A 12,603-nucleotide genomic window follows, 5' to 3' on the forward strand; every position below is an offset into this window, starting at 1 on the left:
CAGTTCACATATTGCTGAAGCCTGGCTTGGAGAATTTTGAGCATTACTTTACTAGCGTGTGAGATGAGTGCAATTGTGTGGTAGTTTGAGCATTCTTTGGCATTGCCTTTCTTTGGGATTGGAATGAAAACTGACCTTTTCCAGTCCTGTGGCCACTGCTGAGTTGTCCAAATTTTCTGGCATATTGAGTGCAGCACTTTCACAGCATCATCTTTCAGGATTTGGAATAGCTCAACTGGAATTCCATCACCTCCACTAGCTTTGTTCGTAGTGATGCTTTCTAAGGCCCGCTTGACTTCACATTCCAGGATGTCTGGCTCTAGGTCAGTGATCACACCGTCGTGATTATCTGGATCGTGAAGAACTTTTTTGTACAGTTCTTCTGTGTATTCTTGCCATCTCTTCTTAATATCTTCTGCTTCTGTTAGGTCCATACCATTTCTGTCCTTTATCAAGCTCATCTTTGCATGAAATGTTCCTTTGGTATCTCTGATTTTCTTGAAGAGATCCCTAGTCTTTCCCATTCTGTTGTTTTCCTCTATTTCTTTGCATTGATCACTGAAGAAGGCTTTCTTATCTCTTCTTGCTATTCTTTGGAACTCTGCATTCAGATGTTTATATCTTTCCTTTTCTCCTTTGCTTTTCGCTTCTCTTCTTTTCACAGCTATTTGTAAGGCCTCCCCAGACAGCCATTTTGCTTTTTTGCATTTCTTTTCTATGGGAATGGTCTTGATCCCTGTCTCCTGTACAGTGTCACGAACCTCATTCCATAGTTCATCAGGCACTCTTATCTATCAGATCTAGGCCCTTAAATCTATTTCTCACTTCCACTGTATAATCATAAGGGATTTGATTTAGGTCATACCTGAATGGTCTAGTGGTTTTCCCTACTTTCTTCAATTTCAGTCTGAATTTGGCAATAAGGAGCTCATGGTCTGAGCCACAGTCAGCTCCTGGTCTTGTTTTTGCTGACTGTATAGAGCTTCTCCATCTTTGGCTGCAAAGAATATAATCAATCTGATTTTGGTGTTGACCATCTGGTGATGTCCATGTATCGAGTCTTCTCTTGTGTTGTTGGAAGAGGGTGTTTGTTATGACCAGTGCATTTTCTTGGCAAAACTCTATTAGTGTTTGCCCTGCTTCATTCCGTATTCCAAGGCCAAATTTGCCTGTTACTCCAGGTAACATGGGAGTAACAGAGATGGAGCCAAAGCAAAAACAATACCCAGCTGTGGATGTGACTGGTGATAGAAGCAAGGTCCAATGCTGTAAAGAGCAATATTGCATAGGAACCTGGAATGTCAGGTCCATGAATCAAGGCAAATTGGAAGTGGTCAAACAAGAGATGGCAAGAGTGAATGTCGACATTCTAGGAATCAGCGAACTGAAGTGGACTGGAATGGGTGAATTTAACTCAGATGACCATTATATCTACTACTGCGGGCAGGAATCCCTCAGAAGAAATGGGGTGGCCATCATGGTCAACAAAAGAGTCCGAAATACAGTACTTGGATGCAATCTCAAAAACGACAGAATGATCTCTGTTCGTTTCCAAGGCAAACCATTCAATATCACAGTAATCCAAGTCTATGCCCCAACCAGTAACGCTGAAGAAGCTGAAGTTGAACGGTTCTATGAAGACCTACAAGACCTTTTAGAACTAACACCCAAAAAGATGTCCTTTTCATTATAGGGGACTGGAATGGAAAAGTAGGAAATCAAGAAACAACAAAGCATAGACATGGTTTAAAGTGTTAACGTCAGAATTGACGTAATTCAGTCTCACTCAAAAATAGAAAAGAATTCCCCGTTTTTGTCACATGTTTTACCTTTTAGGTAATGCCAGGAAGGCGATGTGGAAACACTTCCCTGAGGGAAATTATCCCCTGGGTGTAGACCGCGGTTGTGTTTCCACAGGTCGACATAAGGTCTCCCGGAGGCACTCTCTGTTCCTCCTCTGCAGTTCCAGCAGTTTCTTGGCAAGTCCTGGGACTTTCTCTTCATCCTGAGAGTAGAATTCCCCGCACTCGACTCCCCTCAGAGTGGGTGGGGGCAGGAGGACAGGACAGCTCTAGTGACTGACAGGCCCAAGCAGTCCGCTCAGAAAGGACCCGACCCTGCCTCCTTTCTGGTACTGGTGCCCCTCCAGGTGAGAGCAGGTCTCCTTGGCCTTTGCAGCTGGTGAGAGTGGGGCCATGCTGTGGCACCAGGTCAAGGCCCAGACAAGTGTCCAGGGTAGCCCTGGGCAGAAGGATCCCCAATGTCTGCTTTTTTATTTTTTTTATTCCCCTTTTCCCTCCAAGAAATAATAGGTCCATGTTCCTCCAATAAGCTTGACCCTCCTGTCTCTGCTCTCCAGAAATAACAGATATTTCAGAATGATAACTGAATATCACATGCTACATCCCCCACATTTTAAGGATAAGGATAGTCAGAAAAGTAGTCACTTCTCTCCTGAGTTTCCGGTAAAGCCAGGAACAGTGCCCAACTGTGTCTCTGGTCTAACCACACTACAGTTTCCCCGGAAAGGAGGGTCTCATGAGTACCTCTTCTCTGCCTGGGCCACAGACCTCCAGTCCAGAGTCAGGCATGTCCACCTCACGTCTGATGCTCATGCCACCCTTAACCTCCGCACGTGAAATGAGAGGACAGAATTTCATGTCGTGTCCTATAACTTACTCTGTTTTCAGAATCCCATCTCTTTTCAGTATCTGAGCTTTATTTACCACAGAATCTGAAGATCTGAAATTGCTTAGATTATACAAACTATTGTACATTCCTAACAGGGAGGCCCACTCACCTGTTAGAAATTATTTTTGCTAACATAGGAGAAAGATGGTTCACTTTTTAGGTGTCATAGGGGATTTAAGAAAGTCACATCAAGCTTTTAACCTTCCCAATTGATTTGTCCCCTCACTACCGCCAGTGTATAATCGTCCCTGAAATTGGTGACACTTGGTGGTATAAAAGCATAGATGTGAACCTCTGTGTAATAATTATAACAAGTTGTCTGGCCAAGGATCCAGTTATGTCTCACTTCCTGGAATTCAGATCCAGTCTCAAAGTAGAAATGAAATACGCAGTATAATATTTTTTTTTAATAAAGAAATTTTATGAAGTCTTATCTATCTCAGGTCTCTTGGCTGCTTCCGTGGCTGACAGACTGCCTTTCTGAAGCTGTGACTGCATGGCCTTCAGTTCTGGCCTTCTGACTCTCTTGTAACTAAACTTTCCTCCTCTTCGAAAGAAAGAGGACCAAACTCAGAACTGCCTGGACTTTACTCCCAGCACAGAAGCACTTGCTTCTCTTGAGGCCAGATTTTATGTGTCTGAAAAAAGAACGTTGAGTGATTTATCTAATTACTTTGATGTATAAGGATGTTTGGGGATTTTGTATTTATGTGCTTATCAACAACCTCAGAAAACTCTTTCACAGTAGCCTTGGTTAACTACGTCCCACAGCCTCAGTTGCTGCTTGACCACTCAGCTCAGGTGGAGAAAAAGCTGTGTAGGTCCACGGCGTTCCCTCCAGGGCACAAGCAGTGCCCTGTATTTAGACAAGGTCTATCTGCCCTGTCCTGAATAAGCCCCTCAGGGGCCTGCCTATGCCTCAGTGTTATCTCAGGGACCTCCAGGCTCCATGAGGTAGACTCCAGTTAGCCCTAGAAATAGCAGGCTCACTGTAAGTTAGATGGGGCATTATTCTTTCTACTTTACAGGGAGCTGAAATTGAGTTATAATAAACTTGTAAATTGACAACTCGGAAGGCATCCGCAGAGCCTAAAATGGATCTGCATTTTTTGTTTTTTCTGATTACCACCCCACAGCTCTATCCATGAAGTTTTGCACCTTTAAGAAACAGTAACACCTGCACACTGGCTTGTATGCCTCAGGTCCCCTGCCCTGTGAGCCATGTCAGGATGGGTGAACATAAATTCTACGTGATGGCTGCCTTTGCATGTCCCCCTAGAGACACCTCCTGCAGCCCCGAGCTTCTGCTGAGCACAGCTGGAAAAGAACTGCTGATGAGGAGAACCTGGGGGGAAAGAATGTCTCTGGGTGCAGGCAGAAATAACATGTAGAATGCCCTCAGTCTTACTTGGAATTCACGTTTTAATTTAGATCCTGTGTATCCTTTGAACAACCCCGCTGGCTGCTATGCCAATGGCCAGATCCACGCCCACGGGGACCGATGGCGGGAAGACGACTGCACATTCTGCCAGTGCATCAATGGGGAGCCCCACTGCGTGGCGACGGCCTGTGGACAAAGCTGCATGAGCCCCGTCAAAGTGCCTGGGGAGTGCTGCCCTGTATGCGAAGGTAAACCTTGTGGATCCTAGTGAGCCCCTGGTGAATGTCGTGTCAGAGCAACTTCCACCAGTGTGTGCCTGCTTACGTTTTGTTTCCTCAGGTGTAATGTCTGCTTCCTGCTGTTAGTTGCAGATGATTTTATGATACAGCCCAGACTAATCATTTGGGGGAGATGCTGCAGATTTACAGTGAGAGCAGTGTGGTCTTTATTTTACCACTGCAGATAATGCTTAACTGAATACTTTACACTCGAAGAATATATGCATTCAAATTCAGTTCACCACAAGCCTAATTAACATCTAAAGGTCAAAACAGGGAAATGAAATTGGAAATAAGACCCATACTCAAAGCATGGTTTGTTCAATTTATAATGCTTCTATAAGCCCAAGAGTCCTGGCAGCTAGAAGAAAGACCTGGAACCATCAAAGGCAGTTGTCACTGCCCAGAGTCCTCCCTCTGAGTGTCCATTGTTTAATATCGTGATGGCTGTGGCTTTGCAATTCCTCTCAGGCTTTCACTTATGTCTTGGTTACCTACATTCATGACCTCTTTTCCTTTTTAGTGAAGAGATGCCTGAGATATCCTGGACTCGTCTTTCCATCTCAACCCCTAAGCCAGGCCATTTTCACCATCCTGGGAAGATTCTTTGCACATTTATTCAAGTCAGTCTTAATCCCCGGTCCATATATGTTAATAAAAGAGACTGAATATGTATGCTGATAGATCTAATAGAGAGTATCCATCACTAAGAAACACGTTTGCATAGTGAAATGAACCAAAGTGGGTCGGAAATTAATCCTTGTAGAAGATGGATCCTTCTAGAATTTTTAAAAACAGCTGTTAAGGAAATGACCAGTTTTTTCAGAAATTCAGTCAAGTAGACTGAGTCCTCTGTGGAGAAGGCTTTTGCTTCTGCCTCAATTTTAATCAACTCAGTCTTCAGAATTTGCCTGACTAGCTTCATTAACCTCTGAGGGGTTGGAGTTATTAAAGATCTTAAATGTCATATAAAAATTTAAACTGGAGGATTCTGGTTCTATTGACATCACCAATTCCCTCACCATTACTCTACTTACAATGCAGCTGCCACACTCCAAAACTTTATAGCTTCCAGATGACCAATTTTATGGAAATCACGCACCACCCCCCACCCTCGCAATATACTCCTCCTATCCCCTAAAGGAAGCATTTCAGTGCTGGAAAATGGAGTGCACAATAGTACGTATGGTGGTATACGGTCAGCTTTACAAGGAAGGATGCCTTGCTGGTGCAGATTAAAATGGGACTATCTGTTCCTAAGAATTAGAGACAATCTTTTGTTGATTTGCAGTGTTTAAGTATATATGTATGCATGATAATGAAGAAGAATTTTTTAATTTTAAAAAGCATAAATATATAACCCAAAGCACTAACCTTTTAACTTCAGGAGTCTTGAATCATAGATTGAAAATAATACTAAAAAAAAAAAACTTGTAAAAAAAAAATATAAGGCTTCATTTCTAAAAGTAAAGAATGCATATCGTTTTGCATTCATCTTTTGCAGTCATTAGCAATTCCATCCTGGTGAGCAGAGAAGGGAAGCAGGTGGTGAATAGAAGGAAAAAAAAGTATATATGAGAAAACTGATTTATTCTTATGTAGATGTTTGATCACTTAGAGTTTGGTCTCTATAACATTTGAGTCAGGTTGTAATCTTATCTTCCACTGTTTGAGAAGAGCGACAGTTTGAGCCAGCCATTCATTCCAAAAAATGTACTAACCACCTTCCGTAATCCAGATACCACATTGGACACAAAGATAAATAAAGGACATCTCCTAGTAAACTTAGAAACTGTTTAGGCTGTTTTAAATTAAACCAGGAAGAAAAAGGAATGTCTACACATTCAGATGCTATGGGATAAGTGCTTTTTATGTGTACCTGATTTCGTTAAACCTCACATCACCACTGTAGGCCTTGTGATCCCATTTTAGAGATGAGGAAATTAGGTTTTGGAGAGATGTAGGTAAATTCTTCCAAGGTCAGTTGCCAACATGTGGCTGAGCTGGGGTCAACTGAAGTCTGTCAGATTCAGCCACATTTGTGTCTATTTTCCTTGCTCCCAGAGGTCATCTCAGTCTCCTCATACCCCTACTTCTGATTCCTTTATATCTGTCTCCATCTCTGGCTTTGGGCCCTGTGTTGGAGACCTGGAAGTCAGTTGACGGGGAGGAAGTCATTTGCAGTTTGACAGCTACTCCAGGTGTATTCCACGTGATCTCCTGAATCTGAGGGCCTTGGGGGAAGGACACCTTTGAGACTCAGCCTCGATCTGCTTCTCAGGCCTCGCGCCCAGGCCGTCTCCGCCCCCCAGACTTGGCGTCTGTATTCCAAGCTGTTAGGCACTGCAGCCTCAGTTCCTGTCTGTCTGTCTTGTGCCCCAGCACTTCTGTCCCTTCACCCAGGCTTTCAGGAGTTTCCATTATCTAGGTCTTGGAGAACTACTTTGCCTTCTGTTTCTTGTTTTTGTCTTAAAGTCAGTTAAGTAGTGAGTTTCATATAATATTGTGTTTACTCTTCAGTAATGTTCTGATTTTAAGATGTTTTCAGAAGACCGAAAGATTCTTCTGGTTGTGGTTATTCAGTCGCTAAGTCGTGTTCGACTCTTTGCGACCCCATGGACTGTAGCCCACCAGGTTCTGTCCTCCATGGGCTCTCAGTTTGCTCAAATCCATGTCCATTGTGTCGGTGATGCTCTTCTTTTGGTATGAGGATCAAAAAACAGTGCACAGCTTAGGATAATGATTGTAAAAGTTTATTGTTTATGAATAATAGTAAATTTATTTATTAATAACAATAAGCTTAGAAAATTATGCAAGGCAAATAAATCTTACTGCTTAGTTTTTAGGATCCAAGAAAGACCCTGAAACTATTTGAAAATATTTTTCTCAGCAGTTATTCAATAGCATATTTAAATAGAATTTTCAGTGATTTCAGAAGAGCCAAAGGATTAGACAAAATAAGAAGAAAGCAAGGTGTTGTTGTTTAATGGATAATCAGCCAGAATTATTTGGAGGAAAACAGAAACACTGGTATTTATTCAATTTATACACAATAAATTTCTCGGCACGCAATTGTGTAACAAGGTTGGCTCTCACCCTTCTTAGCTGCAATCCCAAGGTCCATAGTCAGGGTCTGAAATTTGATGAAACAGATCCCACACAAGGATTGTGGGTTTAAATGCTTCCTAAATAAATTACTGCATCAACAAATATGATGTGTTAGGTCCTGTAGGGAGGAAAAAGCCTTGTTGTGACTGCTGCTGTTATTAGAGATACATACCTTCCAAATGACAGCATAATGTGCTTGGTTACTCCTGGAGGACTGGGGATGTGAACTTGGGGACCCTTAAAGACTATGCTGTTAACTTGACAGCTACCTCAATTCACAAGTACCTAAGTGGTTTTTAAATTGGCACTTAAGTACTGTCATGATTAAGTCTTAGCAAATTAGTGTCAACAGCCAATTCAGGTATACAGATAAGCCACCTCATTCTTCTTATGTTTTGTTCTGTTGGCTCTCTGTTTCTCCTCTTATTCATCAATCACATTATTTCTATTTTTTTGGCCCTTGTAAAAACCTAGAGTGGAAATACACAGAACAACATGTAAAGTTTGCAGTTTAAGCGTCCATGTGGGAGATATGTCCATATTGTCTTAAAAACAAACAAAAAATGAAAAAGAAGGGCAGTAGAATTGTCTTCCTCAGCCTCTAGCACTCTGCATTGTCTTATTGTATAGCCCTTAATGAGAGTAGCTACTACCAGTGCTTTAAGAGCATCAGCCAATTTGATACTCACAACTTCCCTCTGTGGCAGGTTCTGCCATCCCAACTTGTGATTGCAGAATCCAAAATTCAAAAGTTGTATGACTTGTCCAAGTTCCTACAGCTTGAAAGTTGCAGAGCAGTATCTCTAAAGCCTTGACTGTGGACCCCACGGGAATGCGGCCTCTGAGACAGAATGCTCTGCATCCTCTGGGTTGACCAGTAACCTGAAAGAGGCTACATCCCCCATGAGCTAGGATTTTACCATATGTTTTTGAATCCTTAAAATGGCACCTGGCTTGTAAAGTAGGTGCTGAAAAGTAGTTAGTTAATGGATGATGAATGAATGAGTGAGGAAAAGAGTGGAGTAAGGCAGCAGACTCTGATCTAGGGTTTCCTTAACCAGTGCTGTTAAAGAGGCCAGATGCTAACCTCTGGTGAGCTGACCAAAGAATAATGTTTAAATGCTTCTGTTTGACAGTGTGCTCTGAGGACAGAAACCAGAGTGCTGCATGAAGTGTGTTTGGCACACAGTGGGTCCAGATATCTGCAGGTGGGTTGACCAGTAAGCTCAGATTGGCCACTCACCCTCATGATGAGCATTTAGTTCTCCCTTCCCTCCCAGGAACAGCCTTCCAAGCCTGGTTTGTAAACTGCAGTTCATCCTCTTTCAATTCATCCCCTGCAGTCCAGAACCACAGAGTTCAAGTGGGCTTCTCCAGACCCTCCAAGGCTAATGCTTACTGTCACATTTTACATACTGCTTTTTGACCAGCTTTTGAGAATGTATAGAGGCCACTACCTTGTTTCCAGCTAGACTTTTTAATATCACTTTTAGGTATTGAGAATAATTTGCTTGTTTATTTCCCAGTAATGCAAGGTATAAATGCTGTCTTGGTTGATTGTTAACATCAGAGAGACCCTAAGGACAGAGTGCCATTTTCTATAAAAAAAACAAAACTGTTTGTTTTATCATTAAAGGTAAGATAAGGTGTTGGGGAGGGGAATTTGGCCGCATGATGTAATGACATGACCTGATGACTCAACAGAAAAATGCAGACTATGGAGACAACTGTGAGGCTAGCTTGGCTGTGACACCTGATGCAGGAGATAAGGATTTCATCATCCTTGGTGAGCCTTGATGTCAGATCTCATCTGCTGTCTCATCTTGGTCTGTGGCTGGACCCTGCCCTGGCAGCCATTATGACCTGAGTGTGCCTTAGGCCCCGTGTGTGCAGAGTCTTCCTGCTGGGAGGAGTTGACGATTTCCATGACCCTGGGGATTTCAGAGCCAGTGCCAAGAGTCTCACTTTTCAAGAACTAGAAACAACATAGGTAACAGTTTACTAGGTAGCATTCAGTCTTAGGCTTTGAGTTGCTAGTAAATAAATTCCCTGCTTGTGGTTGGGTACTTTCCAATCACAATGGGTACTTTCCTTTCTACTATTTATGTTTTTCTGAAACAAAGGCAAAATCTGTTTCCAGATTCACTCAGGAAATCAAGTAGTCATAGATTGCTGTGGCTGAGTAATAGATGTGTGAGGGTCCATCATATTATTCTACCTGCCTCGGTATTTAAAAGATTTTTCTGTCATTGAAAACTTTAAATGAATGTTATTTGCAGAGTTATTGTCTGCAACTGAACTGAGTTTCAGGCAGGCCTTGTAATTTTGCTAACCTGGACTTAACCAACTCTTGAAGTGGAGGAATAGGATTGATTCCCTGCCCATCGATTCTTTCTAATTCTCTGGACTTAGGATGGAACCAGCCATTGGCTTTCTTCCTGCTTACCTGGCTTTCTTGAATCCCTTATTTTGGAAATCCTGGTCCTACTTGGGACAGTTTTGAAGCAAGGACATTAGGTGTTTCTTGACCTTGTTGTGGATTTAGTGAGCCACTTCAGCATCAGCACACTGGATAGATCACATGCTAGACTCCTCTAAAGAGCTGGAGGTTTTTGAACTGTCAAATAGAGGACTGTCTTCCTCATCATCATTCCTGATTTTATAGGCGCACTATATTCTTCCCTATAAATCCTGATGATATAGTTTGAATCAAGCCATCCTTCAAATGCGATTTCTACTGGCCTGCCAGAAAAGTCTGTACCAGGCACATATCTGGGTGGGAATTCCTTGAAATAAGAAAAAATGTTTCCAACCCTGCCCATAATACTTCCTCACCAAACAGTATCTCAAATGATTGAGCTACTGCTTCTGTGGCAAGGAATCAGACATAGTTTGGCTGACCCCAGAGTCTGTGAAGTCAAAGATGCCACAGGTCACATGATATTAATGTTCTGGTACATAACAGGGATCAAAACTGAGTTGATGGGTGATACTGCTTCAGTGCCATATACTAGGCTATTATTAGCAGGCCAAGAATAATAAAATAGTCGTAATATCTGAAAGACTGTTAGGCATGTTCTTTCATCCTTTAACTCTAAGTGTCCTGGAAACTAGTTCCATAAATGGAGATTAAAATATAGCACAGTGTGTTTTTTGGCTTGTCCAAATAAGGTCATATGCGGGGTAACAAATGCATAGCAGATGACCTTGTGTCAACCTCGGTGGCCTTGAACCTAAATTATTCATGAATGAATATCATAGTATTTTGATTTTTCTCTGGGAATTTAAAAAAGCTTTAGGTATTTCAAGTAACTTTAGAATGTTATGGTTCAGAGCTGATTCTGAAACACTTGACTAGAAACCCCTGTCTCTGATTGTCCAGCCTTCAGCAGTCCTCGCTCTTAAGTATTTCCCTGTAGCAATGGTCTTGGAAGGGGCTGGTTCCTCTCTGCTTCCTCTGCTATTCACTTCCCATCCCTAAAAGGGCATTATTGCCAGGAGTCTCATAATTTTCCTACTAAGATAATCATCGAATCTAATAGTTCAGACTTGGGCCTGCTAATTTTCATCTAATCAACGGAGGCAGGAAAACATAGTCTGGAATGCCAGCTATGTGAATGAAAAATATTTAGTCATTCTTGAAATGATAGGAATGTTTTTCCAACAAGCTTAAATAAACACAATCTCTACTGAGACTGTGTTAAACTTTTTTTGGAAAAGAGACAACTCTTAGGCCAAACAGAAGTTAATGAAGGTTATTAAGAGGCATGCCCTTCAGAAAAGGCTTGTGGACATTAAAAAGAAAGATTCTCTTTTCTTCATGGTACAGCCATTGACCAGAAGTAGCAGAATTGCTTTCCTTTCTGCTTTTGTCAGCCCGACAGAATTTAATATTTTAACTGGTGATGATGTTGTCCATCTTTCCGAGAGATATCCTGCTTTACTAGCCATGCATCTTCATCTCCTTCCACTGTTTGCCTCAGTTCTAAGGAATAGATTGGTCTCAACACATCTGTACTTAAAGCACGTGACAGCACTTTTTATATGAAGCTCGTTTATTTGTTTCTAGTCATACAAGATCCAACCATAAAGTAATAAAATTATTTTTAAACATAGTGACATTTTTAAACAAACCAAGGTTTACATATCCAAGTGAAGTGTTTCTCCTTTCAAGATAGATACATGGGGAAACGGTACAGCTCCTGCAGGAGTATAGTCGTTCAGAGTATTTTGGGTGCTTCTCTGTTGAAACTGACGTTACAGCTTGCAACACATCCTTTTGAGCATCTTTAGCTTTGTAAACCCCTGACTTCAGAGGTTTTATTAGGCCCTTAGAAATAGTCAAAGACATTCACACCTAAGCCTGATGGAAAGGCTGGGTAATCTAGCTGGGTAAAACTGTTCAGAGGAAGCAAAAAGTGACAGTAAAATAGAAGCACTCTGTCTTATATGACATAGTAATCTCCTCTGGCAGCAACTCTGAAGAGAAATTTCAAATAGAATTTTAGCATGAGCAGCATTTTAGTACAAGCATATAACCCCCAAAAGTGAGCATTTTTAGCAATAACACTTATTTGTAAGTACAATTCCTGGTGTGTTTATTGGAAAAAAGAATCAATCCACTTACCACATAGTATTTATATGACTTCTGGGGGCTAGAGGCACATATTTAAATGGTGATCTATTATACTTAACTTTTTGTGGGATTGCAAGAGCTCCATTCAGACTTATTTTCAAATAAATTATTAGACTAATTCCCTATATGTATTGTGCCATTTTAAACTGTCTCATGGTATAGTCTTAACCTTAAAATGAGCAAAGTGATTTCCATCTTTTAATACATGAGGGTTAGAGATGGTGAGCTACCCAGTGAACTGTTTATAGAAACCCTATTGAAGTATTTTCTGTGCTGTGTCTGTCTGATTGTTGAGGATAAAATATCTGCTGCAGTGTTGCTATAAAATAACAGGGCAGATGAAAGGAATGAAGCTGTCTGTCAAAGAGCATCCCTTGCCCATTGATGGATCTCCCGTCACAGGTGGTTGCTGAGGTGACAGGGAGCTGGATCACACCCACCTGTCACCCTCTCCTTTTGAGACTCCTGACATGCTCACTCTCCATCATTGTGCAGACTGGGACAGCTGT

General features: G+C 41.7%; 1 protein-coding gene across 3 annotated transcripts in view; it reads left to right on the forward strand.

Moving 5' to 3' along the window:
- CRIM1 (cysteine rich transmembrane BMP regulator 1) overlaps nt 1-12,603 on the forward strand; it is a 209,335-nt gene that overhangs the window by 128,439 nt on the left and 68,293 nt on the right. For all 3 annotated transcript variants that reach the window (XM_027554995.1, XM_027554996.1, XM_027554994.1), the window contains exon 7: nt 4,123-4,320. In XM_027554995.1, coding sequence (XP_027410796.1) covers nt 4,123-4,320 — 198 coding nt within the window. The remainder of the gene's footprint in view (nt 1-4,122; nt 4,321-12,603) is intronic.

The sequence above is a fragment of the Bos indicus x Bos taurus genome, chromosome 11, assembly GCF_003369695.1.
Source record: "Bos indicus x Bos taurus breed Angus x Brahman F1 hybrid chromosome 11, Bos_hybrid_MaternalHap_v2.0, whole genome shotgun sequence".
Classification (NCBI taxonomy): Eukaryota; Metazoa; Chordata; class Mammalia; order Artiodactyla; family Bovidae; genus Bos; species Bos indicus x Bos taurus.